This window comes from Phocoena sinus, chromosome 7 (assembly GCF_008692025.1).
Source record: "Phocoena sinus isolate mPhoSin1 chromosome 7, mPhoSin1.pri, whole genome shotgun sequence".
NCBI lineage: Eukaryota > Metazoa > Chordata > Mammalia > Artiodactyla > Phocoenidae > Phocoena > Phocoena sinus.
Window position 1 is genome coordinate 2,821,743 of NC_045769.1, and position 16,593 is coordinate 2,838,335.

General features: G+C 49.3%; 1 protein-coding gene across 10 annotated transcripts in view; it reads right to left on the reverse strand.

Annotated features, from left to right (window-relative positions):
* Positions 1-14,550, reverse strand: part of SCLY (selenocysteine lyase) — a 29,189-nt gene extending 14,639 nt beyond the window's left edge. For 3 of the 10 annotated variants that reach the window (XM_032638132.1, XM_032638139.1, XM_032638142.1), the window contains exons 1-4: positions 14,378-14,495; positions 11,453-11,568; positions 5,445-5,545; positions 838-1,018 (exon numbers count right to left, since the gene is read on the reverse strand). In XM_032638132.1, the coding sequence (XP_032494023.1) occupies positions 838-1,018; positions 5,445-5,545; positions 11,453-11,568; positions 14,378-14,466 (487 nt within the window). In that variant the 5' untranslated portion in view covers positions 14,467-14,495. Of the gene's footprint in view, positions 1-837; positions 1,019-5,444; positions 5,546-5,838; positions 5,888-11,452; positions 11,569-11,889; positions 12,025-14,300 lie in introns of those variants that run through there. The other 7 variants (XM_032638135.1, XM_032638136.1, XM_032638134.1 and 4 more) reach the window with 7 other exon arrangements.
* Between the last annotated feature and the right edge of the window lie 2,043 nt (positions 14,551-16,593).

Here is a 16,593-nt window from a genome sequence, read left to right on the forward strand (position 1 = left end):
TTCCCGGACCGGGGGCACGAACCCGTGTCCCCTGCATCGGCAGGCGGACTCTCAACCACTGCGCCACCAGGGAAGCCCTCCTTTATCTTTAAGATAAGAACACTCTCGCCTGCCTCCCCTTCAGGTTTCCAGGCAGATTAGGTAAGAAGGCAAATGCTTCGTAGAAAACCAGTCTTATTCCAAGGAGAGGTCAACCCTGGCTGTCTTGGGAAAAATGTCTCTTACGTTTCCAAAAGCTAGTATCTATACCCTGTGTCTTGAGATGTCACATCACAGGACATGTGAAAGGACCAGAAGTAGCCAGGGCCACTGCCACTGCTGGGCAGAGGCTCCACGTGCCCCTCGGACTGCCTGGCCAGGTGCACCTCCCGGTGGGGCCCCAGCACCACCCCCCACCTCTGCTTCCCTCACCCCGGGAGGCCCTCACCTCCTCTCTGCTGAGCTAACAGGCTCCCAGCAGGGGTGCACTTATTCTTGTTTTTACCACCAGAACTTGATGTCTACTGGATCCACTTTCTTTCTACCAGAGGGAGTGCAAGCCAAGATTCAATCATTAAAATCAAACAACGAAAAGCACGGGTTAGCATTTATAGGCATGCTATTAAGTATGCACGTATGTATCAGGTACAAGAGTCTGACGTCTCATGCGGTGATAAACGACCAGTTCCATGCACTGGTGATTGATTTCTCCCCCAGGGAAAATCTGGAAGGACAGGCCTCGTAACCTTCTGGAAGGAACCTTCGCCACTGGGCACAGCCAGGCAGCCCAAGCGCCAGAGGGTGAATGATTCACCGGGCCCCCCCGGGTCGCCGCACCTCAGCCAGCTGCCCACTCACCTGCCACTTGTTCTTCCACCAGGTGCTCCAGGGGCAGGCGGATGGAGTCGTGTTCCACGGTGCAGGTGACGATGTGAGGCAGGGCCCCCTCCACTGGGCTGGGACGCTCGGCCGTGTCCCCCACTGCGGCATGGATTTTGTGGAAATGTTTCACCACAGAATGGATTACTAAATTATTTGACTGCAGAGACAGAGCAGAAAAATCATTTACGAAAACCATGCTTAGGGGAGACTCAGAGTAACAATCTCTCTCATTTATAGTTTCCTTTGTAGCTAACATTTAAAAAGAAAACAACCAAACAGAAAAACGGTCTCAAAGAAAACCAGCTCCTGAGCTGCACCTTCTGAAAGGCCGAACTACAAAGATTTGGGGGTTTTCAACATTCAAAAATATCAGAATTCGTTTCCGGTGGATTATGCAGGCTTTTTGTTAACCAACATTATGCATTTTAAAAATTTTCTAAATCTGTCAAAAAGAATATTTTGCCCAGGCACCCATCGCTGGTGGGAATGTGAGCTGGCACAACCTCTGTTGAGGGCCATCTGGCATATCTATCAAACAGGCCCTCTCACCCAGGAAGTCTAGTTCTTGGACTTGATCCTACAGCTACACTTGTGCAGAAGCAAAATGATGGATGTAAACGGTTACTGGTTAAGTGTGCAATGACGTAACAGCAAAACCTCAGGAAACCCTTCAACGTCTATCCATAAGGGGACTTGTTCAGTGGACACCAAGCAGATGTAAAAGCACAGAGGGAACGCCCTAAGGGCTGATGCCAGAGATCTCAAAGGCACGTGTTAAATGAGAAAAGGTAGCGAACGTTATATGCAGCATCATACCATGTGTATAAAAAGGGCGAGAAACACACACATTTGCTTATACATCCCCCAAATCCCTGAAGAGGTAGAAAGGGAAGGAGAAAATATATAAATCTACACACTTAATCTGTTTTTAAGGCAAAGGCTATCTCTGCAGGACTCGACAGAAACTAACAATACTGGTCTCCTGTAGGGAGAGGAAGTGGATAACTGAGGGGATGGGTGGGCGATTTTTGTTCTTAAGGACCTTTTCTCTTACTGCTAAATACAACATACACACAGAAAAGTGTATAAAACAGAAATGTAAGTTTCATGAGGAAGTATGACAGTGAAGGCCCGAGTAACCGTGACCTGGGTCAAGACGAAAACAGGACCCACACCAGGGAACACCTCACACCCGCCCTCAATCACTGCCCCACCCCCATGCCAGCTAACCTCCACCCTGATTTGCATGGTAATCATTTCCTTGCTTTTCTTTATGCTTTTCCTTCCTAGGTAAGGATCCCTAAGTGATTTTGCTAATTTTGCCTCTTTTTGACCTTCAAATGAATGGAATTGAACTGAATTAATTTTTTTCTCAACTGAAGATCCAACCTGTTCGTGTGTCTGAAGGCGTCGCCCAGCGGGAAGGCGGTGGCTGCTGTTTGTCGGGTGCTGAGGAACCCACACACGGTCAGCGGGGTGCTCAGAGGACTGGAAAGGCACTGAGAGTCCAACAGGTGGCCCTGATGGAGGACCAGGCGGCCGACGGCAGGGCTCACCCAGGTCTGAGACGCAGCAAACCAGATGAAAGGGAGGAGACGGCCAGGATGGAAGGCTGGATGTGTCCCTCTGAAGGTGGATGGCCCTTTAAAGCCCCAGGTCACCCCCTTGCAGAAAACACAGCGACTCCTGGTCCGGAAATGAGGGCCTTCGGGGGCCGCACACCTCAGGTCGAAGCTGAGCCAACCCACCGTGAACGCGACGAAGGTGCCTGGGCCCCTCCCATGTGCCGCCTCCACCTGCAGGCACCAAAGGGCACAGGACTCCACACTGAGCGCCCAGGTGGCACTGGGAGCACAGCAGCCTCTGTCGGAACCGGTCAGTCACAACTAAAAACGTACCACGTGCCCCCAGGCCACCAGGCTCCTCAGCACCTGGCCCCAGGCAAGACCAGGACGGCCCACAGGGCAGCAGGGGCGGCCCCTTGCGGGGCACCAGGAGTCTGGTCCTGGGGGGTGGGCGGTGCCCAGGGGCCTGGCGGCAGCTCCCCTCCCCTCTGGTCAGCTTGGCTCGGCCCGGGCCCGGCTCAGCATAGCCTCTGGCTGACGCCCGCCGCTCCACACTCACGATCCCTCCGCGCTGCTGCAGCGGACTGTGTGGTACCCTTCCACCCGGGACTGCATCGGAGGTGTGAATATCGGTCCCTGCTCTTTGCAGGGACATCTGCGCTGTCGCCAGTCTCTCCTGCCTGCCCCCGCTGCCCACGTGCCCCCTTCTTCTATGGTACGTACCTGAGAGGAGCTGCTGGCTGATGGGGTGGCATGGCCTCGACTTCACGAGGTGATGCCAACCCACCTTCCAGAACGGTTTCCGGCCTACACTCCTGTCAGCACCGTGCGTGCTCACTGCTGTGCATCCTTTGTCAATACTTCTTGTCGTTGGACTTCTTAATTGTTACCATCCTGATGGGTGGGCAGAGGCAACCCATGTTGTTGCTTACCCTTGTATTCTGATCACTTAATGAGGCTGAGTACCTTCTCCCACGTAGAAACCACATGGGTTTCTCTGTGAAGTGCATATTCACTTTTCTCGCCCATTTTTCTACCATCTTCGCCCACTGTCAGGCTGGTCTTCTGATTTCCTTCAGGGTTCTCTGATGAACTACAAATTGTTTAGTGGTGGTGGTGGTGGTAGAATTTATCGACCTTTTCTTTTATGATTAAAGTTTTCTGTATTTTATCTAAGAAATCCATCTCTTCAACATCACAAAGGCCAGGCCTTGTCACGTGACAAGGACCCATCCAGGTATGGCCCTGTTTCGGGCCTCGTGTCTCTCCTGCCCTAAGACCGGCTGCCTTAATTAGTAGAACAATTCACGGTGTTCTTAATCTTGAAGAAGATTTGGCTATTCTTGGCATTGTGTATTTCCATATAAATTAGTTTGCGAGATTCCCTCAGAAAAGAGTCAGAATTTTGACTGAAGTTGCTTTGAATCTACAGATCAATCTGGAAAGAGCTGACATATTTATCATACTGAGTCTTCCCATCTGTGAACATGGTATATGCTGCATTTGTTTAGAACTTCTTTGAAGGCTCTCGGTAATGTTTCTATTCCTTTCCCAACGTGTGTGTGCGGGTGTCTTACAAAAGCTTTTTTACTAGATTTATTTCCTAAGTATTTGATATTTTTTGGTGCTCTGGTAAATACCTGTTTGTTGCTGGTACATAAAAATACAATTGATTTTTTTATCTAATAACTTTGCTGAATTTACTTACTAACTCTAATAATCTAGCTGCAGATTCTCTTGGTTTTTTATGTAGACAGTCACATCACCTGTGGATGACCTTCTTCTCCAATAAGAAAATGAGATGGTGAGAATTACTAACTGAGTAGAGACCTTGACATCATCACGCTGTCACTGAGTATCTTCTATCAATTTAAAAAGAAGTACCTTTGAAATCGGGTCAAACCTCAAACTCTTTTTTTTTTTTTTTTAAATTGAAGTAGAGTGGATTTACAATGTTGTGTTAGTTTCAGGTGTACAGCAAAGTGATTCCATTATATATATGTTCTTTTTCAGATTCTCTTCCATTACACATTATTACCAGATACTGAACATAGTTCCCTGTGCTGTAGAGTAGGTCCTTGTTGGTTGTCTATTTTATGTAAGTAGTGTGTACCTGTTAATCCCAAACTCCTAATTTATCTCTCCCCCGTTTCCCCTTTGATAACCCTTAGTTTGTTTGCTGTGTCTGTGAGTCTATTTGTTTTGTAAATAAGTTCATTTATATCATTTTTTTAAGGTTCCACATATAAGTGATATCACATTATATTTGTCTTTCTGTCTGACTTACTTCAGTCAGTATGACAGTCTCCAGGTCCATCCATGTTGCTGCAAATGGCATTATTTCATTCTTTGTTTATGGCTGAGTAGTATTCCATTGTGTATATATATTTACACCACATCTTGATCCATTCATCTGTCCAGGGACATTCAGGTTGTTCCCATGTCTTGGTTATTGTAAATAGTGCTGCTATCAACACTGGGGTACATGTATCTTTTCGAATTAGAGTTTTTGTCTTTTCCAGATGTATGCCCAGGACTGGGATTGCTGGGTCATACAGCAGTTCTATTTTTAGATTTTTAAGGAACCTCCATACTGTTCTCCATAGTGGCTGCACCAATTTACATTCCTACCAACAATGCAGAAGGGTCCTCTCTTCTCCACACCCTCTCTGCATTTATTATTTGTAGATGTTTTGATGATGGCCATTCTGATCGGAAACCTCACACTCTTAACAAGGTAAGCAACTTAGTGGGATTCAAAGGAATGATTACAGGCCAAAATGAAGGGGAAACTCTTTATTGAAATAGCAATGCAAAGCAAATTAATTTATACGTTATGTAACAAATATCCTATCAGCCCCCTGGAATTCACTTATAGGATAAATGTTGGCTAATTATATCAAGGACAAAGCATTACTCTTTCTTTAAAAAACAATAATACCAAGAGGCAGCCACCTTCTACTTTTTAAAAAAAATAACTTACAGCTAAAAGAACATGAGACTGTTGAGACTGTTTACCTCTGTGCCCCCGGAAGTGAAGATCATATCTTGAGGCCTCCCACCTATCATCTTGGCAAGGTTTTCCCGAGCTGCGTTGATAATCTCCTTGGCCTTCCTACCTTGAGGGACCAAAGTGGAAATTCATTAACTTTGCTTCACCAAGTCCAATCAACACATGTTTAAAAGAACAACCAGACATGAAGGAGTGAGAGATCTGAGTGGGCAGTTCTAAGACAAAACGCGCTCCACTAACGTGAGCTACAACCAGAAATCACTCGGCGAAGGGGCAGCTGTAAGATGTCAGCAAATCAGGGAAAACTACTGAGATTTCAGTAACTTAGTAAGAGCCAGAGACAAATATGGGAGGATGCCTGGGAACCCTAAAGTTCCTGAGACATGGTTTTCTTCTTACCGGATGCTACGGAAGAGGGGAAGCTGTGGCCATCTGCCTTGCTTCCCATCTGTCAAGACAGGAGAATGAAAGGATGGGATAATTTGCTTAAGATCACGCTGCAAAACAACAAAAATAAGCAAAAATAGAACTTGTGACTCCTCGACACAAAGCCCAATGCCATATGTCATACTGCCAGTCCCCTAGGTAATGAGAAAGGTCACCGCCTCAGGGACACGTTTGCTTTCAAACAGCTGCTAGGAGCCCAGCTACTCCCAGTTTCACTGGAGAGCAGGAAAACAGGAACCAAACTTCATGCGGCAGAGAAGGAGATGCTCTGGGATGGGAATTCTGAGAATTTTGATGGCCATTTTGAGTCTGTAGACCAGTAGACTCCAAACGTTTTTGACTATTCAGTTCTATTTATAAAAAAACTTTTTTGAGCAGGTACCACTAAAATAAACAAATAAATAATAAAACATACGTAAAAATAGAAATGTAAAAAGATGTGGTAAAAATAAATATACAAAGTAATCCACACGCTCCTTAAGACTATTGCGTAGGTTCTAATTACAAGCAATGAAGGTCTGGAGTGTCTAGGAAACCCAGTCCTTTCAACCAGTGATACTTTAAAAGACTGCAGTAAATGTCAATCAGTTTGGGCAGGACCCTGGCCTGGTCCACTGTTAGCTCCTCCTGAGTGCCGCTCAAAGCCCGTCCACCAGCTCACGGCCCACTCTTCTTCCAGGATTCTGCTGAGAAGCCCCCTCTGAGGGGATGCTGGGCTGATCCCACAGCAGCAGGTCCCCTGCCCATGCCCCACTGCCCTTCCCAAGACAATCGGGTGGCCCATGTGGCATGTAGCCCCCAGAGCCTGTTTCGATGCGCCTGTAGACCTTCATATAAGCATTTCACAGGGTTTTCTTTGTCCTTTTCAAAAATGGGTTTCATAATCTACAAACTGGTTTGTAAAAACTTCCCTCTCCACTTATCGACAAGTCTTGGAGACCCTTCTACACAAGGATTCGGGGGGCTACCTCACCACCGTGATGTACCTATTGGAACAGTTAAAATGAAGAGACTGGCCAGTCCAAGTGTTCAGGAGGATGTGGAGAAAACGGAACTCTCAATCACATCAGTGGAAACAGAAACTGGTACAAGCACTTTGGAGATAGCACAGCAGTTCCTTAGGAAGTCAAACTTACACCTCCCATCTGACCCTGCCGTTCTGCTCCTAGGTGTTTAGGGTAAACAGTGTTTACCCAAGAAAAAAGAAGGTGATGTCCACAACTTGTACATCAACACACGCCCAAAATGCCAACCCAGACCTTGTTCTGGACGCCACTCACCCTACCTGGATGTCCAACAGGCATCTGAAACTACACACATTCAAAGCTGGATGTCTGGGGGCTTCCCTGGTGGTGCAGTGGTTAAGAATCTGCCTGCCAAGGCAGGGGACACGGGTTCAAGCCCTGGTCCGGGAAGATCCCACACGCCGCTGAGCAACTAAGCCCGTGCGCCACAACTACTGAGCCCACGTGCCACAACTACTGAGCCCACGTGCCACAACTACTGAAGCGTGCACGCCTAGAGCCCGTGCTCTGCAACAAGAGAAGCCACCGCGATGAGAAGCCCGCGCACCGCAACGAAGAGTAGCCCCCGCTCGCCACAACTAGAGAAAGCCCGTGCGCAGCAACGAAGACCCAATGCAGCCAAAAATAAATAAATAATAAATTTAAAAACAAAAACAAACAAACAAAGCTGAATGCCTGCCTCCCTCCCCTCAAACTGGCTCCTTTCTCAAAGGCTCCCAGCCTTTCCTTTCTCAGTAAGTAAATGGCATCTCAGTCCTTCCAGGGGACCAGGGTGAAAGTCCGTCTTTCTCCTACCCCATCACCCAACCCATTATCAAATCCTGTAGGATGTGCCGTCAAAAATATCCAGAATCCAACCCCACCTCCCCCTGTCCCAGCCACCAGCTGAGTCAAGGCCACTGCTGGGATATTCCCCTGGCATGACCCCAACTCCACGGACCCCACTGTGGTCCATTCTCCACAAAGTGGCCAAAGTAATGCCTTGAAAACCCAACAATTCTTTGTGCTCTGTGCTTTTCCCTCACCGGGAACAATGCTCGGCACACAGTAGGTACTCAACCAATATTGGTTAAATCACCTGTGTTCAAAGTGTGGTGTGGGGAACTCTGGGGGTCCACAAAGTCAAAACTATTTTCATAATAATACTGAGACATCATTTGCCTTTTTTACACCCATTTTCTCACAGGTATATAAGGAAGCCCTCCAGAGGCTACGTGATGTGAATATTGCAATGGACTGGATACAGAGCCAGCTATGGGACCCAAACGTCTTCTATTTATCCAGACCTTGAAGATTTTCAAACATGTACAACAGTGCCATTCTTCTCACTAAATTTGTTCTGCTTTGGAAAAGATAGTTTCTTTTTCATAAAAAAAAAGTTAACATGTAATGAATTTATTATTGTTACCTTTAATGAATAGATATGTAACTATTTAAAGTGTTTTAGTGTTAAGTTCTGATATGGCAAATATCTACAGACAAAGCATGCATAAGCAGAGGCTCTTTGGGGTCCTTAATACGTTTCCAGAGTGTGGGGTCCCGTGAGTGACCTCAGTTATGTCACCCCTCTGCTCAGGCCCTCCAGACGCACTCCACTCCAGGCCCAAGAGAGCCAGCCCTCACCTCACAGTGGCCTCCACAGCCCAGCGTGGCACTGCCCCCAAACCCCTGGGACCCCCGAACCCCCTGCTGTCACCCACAGCCCTCTGCCTGCAGTGCCTCCCCAGGTGTCCCCTCCTCATGTCTGCAAACGTATGTCATCCGAGAGTAGGGTCATCCTCCGTGAAGCGGGGCCCCTCCCCCAGAACTGTGTGCCCTTCATCGGCTTCACTGCTCCCCACAGGGCCTTGTCCACCTCACACACCTGCATCTGTAACTGCCCTGCCTGCCGCCCCTCACAAGAGCAGGACCTTTGCCTGTTGGCTGTCCCACCCACCAGGCACAGAGTAAGCGCCCTCCAGGCAAGCTGAGTGGACGGCTCATGGGGGAGGACCGGAGCCCTTGAAGGTGAGCCCCAGACACCTGGGGAAAAGGCCCTAGGGAATCCCTGACAGCAGCAGGAGGGGTGATGGTGGGAAAACCCCAGAACCCAGGGCTAGGAGAGCTGGGTTCCATCTGGGGACCAGCCCGAGATGCTGCAGGCCGCTGGCCCACTCTGAGAGCGGACGCCCTCAGCTGTGAACCTGAGCCCCGATCCCCACCCACCATGCAGGTTCTCACTAATAAGAAAAGTGGGTGCGTGCGAGAGCACCGTCAACCTAACTCACTGTACACACAGTGACACCCTCCCCGCATTTCCACAGCCAGAGGCACCCACCAGCGCTGGGGGGTGAGCCAGGGAACGTCACAGCACGGCGTGTGTACTGCCGTGTCAGCTAAGAAAGAGTTCTGAAGAGACAAAAGCTTGGCTTTAGTAAAGTTTTCTTCTCATTACACTAGGCATGCTGATTGTAGAGGAATTAAATACCATGATACAAAAAGAAAATACTCAAAACCTCCTGCCATGCCGCTACTCCAAGATAACTGCGGTGGGAGCATCTGGTGCGCGTCCCATCTGTGTTGGGGCCGCCCTTGCTGCCACTCTCCCTCCCTACCACGGAGGCATTTTCAGCTGGAACACATCTTAATTAAGGCCACATTTAAATGAAGAAAGTCTTAGATGAGTTAAGAATTTAGAGCCCATTTCCCAACTTCCACTGCAACCGAAATGCCAACGCGTGGCCATGGGACCAACCTCTGGCAATGGGTTATAGGCCAGAGTGGTACTTGCAACTTCCAGAAGGGTCTCTGAAGGACTCAGGCAGCCCTTTCTCCTCCTCTTTCTCTCCGTCCCACAGGCTGGACTGCTTACATGATGGCTTGAACTGCGGGAGCCATCTTGACCCCAAGGGGCAGGTGCATGTTAAAGATGGAAGAAGTTCTAAGATAGAAGGAGCTGCATCTCTGGTAGTGGCTGAGCAGCCACATGGGCCCTGGACCGTGAGAGAAATAAATTTCAAGCTGTTTAATCTACAGTTATTTGGGAGTTTCTCACAGCAAAACTATACATCTGCCATACTTGCTCTATATAATTTTTTCTTGGGTGGTGGGCAGGGGAATCAATCACACTGCACATTTATAACGTGCATTTTCCACTTGGGCCAAATACTGCAACTCTCCTCCTAGGTCGTCAATACAGTCCACACCATTGCTTTAAGGGTGACCAGAACTCACGCCAGGGCCTCTGCCCACTTATGTGATCCATCCGTGACTGATGGACACTGAGGCTATAAGCGAGGTAGTAAAAAACATCTCGGGTTTCTAAACTCTGCCCATACCGCCTTAATATTGGCCTTAAAACAGATTACCCTCCAAGGGATTATTATCATTATTAAATCATAATATTGTGAAAATAATTAAACCATTCTATCATACAGGTGATTTTTTCTTTCTTTCCTTTTTTTTTTTTCTTTTCCATTTCTACCTGAGTGTCAACAGAGAATTACTGCAATGCATTTTTAGTTATGGTTCTTAATTTGTGGAAACAAAGGCTGTCAAGGCAACATGCAATCCACAGACAGACAGGCTTCATCAGGTCTAGAAGGGTTATTTCTCCCTGAGGGTTATTCCTAAATTTCTTCATGATAAATGCTTTTTATTAGCACTTGACTGTTCTCTGGATTCTCCAGTTTTATGCGTCAGAAACTTCAGTTTCACTAGAGGAAAGATTAGCTACAAGGCAACGTCCAGAAGATTAGCCAGAATACATGTATAAGATAAACCAACAACAAAGTTAATGAATGACTAGTATCTGATTTTGCAAAAGCTTTTAGTTATCAAGCTGTGAAGCTTTGAATAAGCAAACCGACATGAAAACCCACAAAAGTCTATAAATTTGTACACAGGCATTGCTAAATCCTAGGGCGTGGCAGTAGTCTCAAAGTTATTTTAGTTCATCAGTGATCCACAGTTAAGATAGTTTATCTTCATTATCCCTGATAAAGCATTAAATAAGAAGACACAGCTTCAGCTCACTGTCTGAAAGACACAACGTGACTCTGCCACGTAACTCCTGATTTGAAGCAAATTCTTTTCCAAGACCTCCAGTTTAATGCTCTACATTAAAACAAGAATAAACGAGAAACATATAAGAATATTTATAATTGAAGAATTTGACAGTAATTTTTATTTTTAAAAAAAGACCAGGATTCTATGTGATCCTGATGTTGTAAAAGATCTATTTTGCAAATTTTGTAACAGTGGACTGAGACAGATACGTGACAGGGTTTTAATAGGTACTGTCACTACAAACAATTCTTAATAAGACAGCTTTTTCATCTGGGAAAGGAAGACAGGAGAGTATGTTAAAGATGAAAGATTATGGTATCAACAAGGCTCAAATTTGGACTTCTCAGGAAAAAACTACCCAAAATTACAGCTAAAGATTTGCAGTTAACAGAAAATCTATTCAAAATCGAGTCATCCCATGTGGGATTCTCTAATTTCTCTAAGAGTACCTCTGCCCCCCACGTCTCTGATCTGTGTGTGTCTTCTAGAATTACCTGCCGGGTAAGGGCTGCTGGGATTTCCCCAGGCTTCCTGCATGGCTTCAGTCATGGCCTGGATGACTTCTGGCTCCAGGGGGGTGGTTGCATTATAGTCCATATACACTTTCCTGCTGGAGAGAAAATAAAGACGTGCCTATTAGGGAAAAAGAAGGTGAAATCTGGAAGCACAGCTGCACCCTGTCTATCGTAGCAACAGGAGCAAATAATTCAAGGTTGGGGTGCTTCTCTGCATTTACATGTGCCAGATTCTACAAGCTCAGAAATTTCCACATCTTCATTACTTATGGAAAATGTATACATGTTTTCCAACCATCTATCAATAGTATTTGCTAGTTTCCTTTATCACTGTTAGGAAATTGTCCCTTTGGACTTTCAAAACTTTTTTCCACCGCTTGGTAGGAGGGGTGGTCCGCTGGGCCTGGGCTACCTACCTGACTCCGACCTTCCTCCTGAGGGAAGCAGGGGAACCTTGCAGTCCCAGGGAGCCGCACATTCCTCAGGGCTTTTTCCCTGGTTTTTCAACTTCACCACTTCACCAGTAGTTTTCCTTTATTTCCCTGCAGTGCCTGCGATGGCGTGAGGCTCGGGTGATCTAGGCGCCCACTGCCCCCCCCCCCCCCCGCTTCCCTGAGATGCAGTCTCCTCTGTGGGGTGGGGGGCCTGTGCAGGCTTGCTTCTCCTCCCTTTGCACTTTCCGTTTTCTTTGCCTAGAATGACCACACTGACACCCCCACCTTACTTTTTAGGTCTTTGCTCCAACTTGACCTTCTTGTGAGGCAAACTGGGCTCTAAATAAAATTGCAGCCACCCATGCCCTCCTCCCCAGGGCTGTGCCCCCTGGCACCCCGTTTCTCCAAGGCACCCCATCATCTAACACACTAGACTTGCTCCTTGTTTATTCTCTGTCTCAACAGAAAGTAACAGAACAGCAGCTCCACAAGCTCCCGTTTTCCTCCCAGCTCTGTCGCCAACACTGAGGACAACGGCTGGCGCAGAGTAGGGGCTTGACTTATAAGGTGACAAATGTCACAGAAAGTGCACAGCCCCTGAAAGATCCCTAAGTGAAACTTATCCGTATATCTTTTTACCAGTAACAAAAACTTTCAGAAACTTTCAGGAATATGTCATGGTAGGCAATCCTGCCAGATACCATTAATTATTTTACCTGACTTTAAAATCAGCAATAGCATTTAAACCAATCCACATGAAAATTCAAACACAATTACCAATGGCGGCTGTTAAAACACAGGTTCTTTAACCCACGGAGTGTTTTTTTTTTGGCCGCGCCTTGCAGCATGTGGGATCTTAGTTCCCCGACCAGGGATCAAACCCATGGCCACTGCAATGGCAGTGAGGACTCTTAACCACTGGACCACCAGGGAAGTCCCCCCCATGGAGTGTTTTAATGCAGCACCTTGTCTCTAAGATGCCCAAGCACAAGGCTCTGGGGCTTGGGAAGTCTGAGCAGCCATCCTTGGCCACCCGGGTATTAGGAATCCCTGGAACCTGTTGAGTCTTAAATCTGCATGTGCCCCTAACTCTGCTCTCACTTCCAATGATAAGTATTCCACAATTACTCAAACTACTAGTGACCACAGCTCTTCAATCTCCTGCTTGGCTGAGTTAATTCAAAGCTTGAATTTCAGAACACTTCAGAGATTTCTCTGCCCCATTATTTGTTACTTCTTTAAAGTGCTATCAATATTGCACGGGAAAGCTAAACTTTATTAGGTTCATAACCAAAAAGAAAAAGGCATCACGAATCTCTTCTCCACTCGGTACATTTTCCCAGCTCCCTTTTCTCAGTTCCAAGCAAATGAGACCTAATGAAAGACATGGCAGATTTAGGGCTGGACCCACATTTTAAAGACACACACCCGTTCCTCATACTCAGGTAGAGAGGATTACCCCTCCTACCCAGAAAGTATTTAACAAAGTCCTGGATTGAGGGTGAAGACTCACAAACAAACAAAGATGCATTTCCCCCGCCCAGGGGAAGGTCCCAGCAGGCTGGAACAGCTCTGTGGGCTGCAGTGCCCCCCTGTCTTCACCCCCACTCTGCCAGGTGCTCAGGCCAGCAGCCTCGGGGCATCCTTCTTAACCCTACCTCTCCCCTACTCGGAGGACGCTTCAGCAACCGCCGGGTTTATTCTCAGTACAAACCCTTCTCCCGCCACCCCTGCCACCACTGCCGTCCACACCGCCTCTCCCTCCTCGATTGTGACAAAAGATTCCCAACTGGCTTCCCTGCTTCCTGCAACCCCTACTCCCTACAAAGCAGCCAGAAGGATTCCTTTAAAATGTAAAGTAGTAATTTGTAATATAATTAAATGACGTCACTCCCCTCTCAAACCTCCAGGACACCCCAAGTCCTTCCTGGGCTCTGCGGCTCTGCTCGCGGACAGCTGCCCCAAGCCCCTCCGCTCCGCAGTCCTCGCTGCCCTGGACCCCAAGGGCTCGTTCCTGCCCTCGGGGCCTTTGCTGCGGTTTCCTCTTCCCCGCGCGCTCGCTCCCAGAACTTGTGCGGCTCACACCTGGATGTCACTCAGGTTTTAGCCCAAGCGTCACCTCCCCGGAGCCCTTCGCAGGCCACGCCTCGCATCCGCTCGTCCTCCCAGCGCTCATCCTCCCAGCGCTCATCCCTGCTTTAGGCCTCCCGCGCGGACAGCCGGGCGGCGCTGCGTCCCCGCGCGGACCCTCATGCCCGCGAGAGACCGGCCTGCTGGCGGCCCCTCTCCTGGAAGGACCCCTCCCCTGGAAGGACCCCTCCCCTGGAAAGTGACCACCAGCTGGCCGCCCCCTCCCTCGGGGAGTGACCACCGACCGGCCGCCACCCTCAGACCTCGCCACGCGGCGCCTGGAGGGCTTCCTGGAGGAGGGCGCCGACGGCTTCCCCTGCCTTCCGCTCAAGGAGCGCACCTCTCCGGCGGGCTCTTCTCTGCTCGGCTACCAGGCTGATTCGCCGCTCGCCCCCGCGCGTCCCTGCTCCGCGGCCCTGCCGCCTCCATCCCAACCCGTCCCAGCCCGGCCGCCCAGGGCGCAGCCCCAACCGGCAGAGCATGTCACTGTCAGGAGCGCCACCGGGAGGAGGCGGGGCCGCGAGGGCCGGGGCGAGTCCGGATTGGCTGAGGTGCGCACTCCCAGCCAATCCTCGCGCTTCAGTGGCGCTCCGCTGGGAGGCGGGGCCACGGCTGCGCGCCCTCAGGTGACGGGATGGGGGCGGGGCTTCATGCGCGTCACAGGGGGCGCGGCCCCGGCGGTGGAGCACGGGCGGAAAGGCTGTGAGCTGGCCCTGGGCGGTGAGTGGGTAGGCGGCACCGGGAACGAGGGCGACGGGGGCCCGGGGGCGACCGGGGAGCGAGGGGTCCGCGTGCTTCCGCCCGGCTGGAGCGGGAGCCCCGGTCCTCCGAGGCCGGCGGGCCACGCCCTGCGTCACCGCTCCCGGGGGGCTCCACCATGATCCGACCCTCTGCTTGGGTGACTTTGGGTGAAATTGGGGCTCATTTCCTGCGGGTGGATCTGAGGGGTCTGGAGTGGAGGCTGTTACAGGAGCCAAGGCAAGACATGAGGAACACCAGGCCCGGGCGCAAAACGCAGGAAAGATGGATCCGGGACAGATTTAGGGAACGGGGTCTGCTGAATGTGGGGCACGCGGGAGGGTGAGGGAGGAGGATGTTGGTCCCTTTACCCTGACAGGAAGGAGCCCCGGGGCGGGGAAGGTGATGGGCTGAGTTTCCGACCTGTTGCTTTGTCTGAGAGGCAGTCAAATGGACATGTCTAGTGTATCCTGCCAACCATAACGCAAGTCAGTTGCGAAAGCGGTGAGAGAGGGCAAAGATCCAGATGCTTGAATTCTAATGAAGCCACCCACCGTCTCTTGCCCTTTTGACAAAATAACAATTTGTAAGTTTATTTGAGCCCTGAGCATGTGTCAGGCACTGTTCCAAGCGCCTTTCCTGTATTCACTAGTTTCCTCTTGATAACACCCTTATCAAGTGGGTGCCTTTATCCCCGCTTTATATATGAGGAAAGTCAGGTACAGAAAAGGTCAGCATCTTGCCCAAGTTTACGCGGGGAGTAATGGAGCCAGAATTTGAATGCAGGAATGCTTTGTCAAGAAATTGAATTTTGGGGCTTCCCTGGTGGCACAGTGGTTGGGAGTCTGCCTGCCGATGCAGGGGACACGGGTTCGTACGGGTTCATGTCCCGGACCGGGAAGATCCCACATGCCGCGGAGCGGCTGGGCCCGTGAGCCATGGCCGCTGAGCCTGCGCGTCCAGAGCCTGTGCTCCGCAGGGGGAGAGGCCACAGCAGTGAGAGGCCCATGTACTGCAAAAAAAAAAAAAAAAAAAAAAAAAAAAGAAATTGAATTTTAATTGGAGGTTTGTAGACTTGCTCAATTTTATCTCCTGTTGGGGTCCAGAAGAAGTTGTTTTTTTCCAGCTCTTCAAGTCTCCACATTCCTGGACTCCTTATTTCCTTTCATTCTTGCTTGCAAACCGAGCTCATTTCTTGCCAAATGCGGCCAGGAGCAAAGGACACACCAACATTTAAGAAGCAAATAGAGGGCTTCCCTGGTGGCCCAATGGTTAAGAATCCACTTGCTAATGCAGGGGTCACGGGTTCGAGCCCTGGTCCAGGAAGATCCCACATGCCGCGGAGCAACTAAGCCCATGCGCCACAACTACTGAGGCTGCACTCTAGAGCCCGCGAGCCACAACTCCTGAAGCCTGGGCGCTGAGAACTGTGCTCTGCAACAAGAGAAGCCACCACAATGAGAAGCCCTCGCACCGCAAGGAAGAGTAGCTCCTGCTCGCCGAACTAGAGAAAGCCCACGTGCAGCAACGAAGACCCAGCGCAGCCAAAATAAATTTTAAAAATATCCTTTCGAGTTAAAAAAAATAATAATAATAATAAAGAAGCAAATAGACACACAGAAGCTCAAGGCCAGTGAAAAGAGGAGGAAAGGAAAGGGAATGAAAGAAGAGTGTCAAAATACAGAAGGTAGTGTAAGTGCAGCTGAGAGGAAAGCTGAAGTGTCTGCTGATAACTCAGTAGTCAATCGGGAGACACTGATGGTTTCAGCGAGAGGAATTTCAGTAGAGCAGTGGTGGGGGAGGGGTGATGCAGAGCTG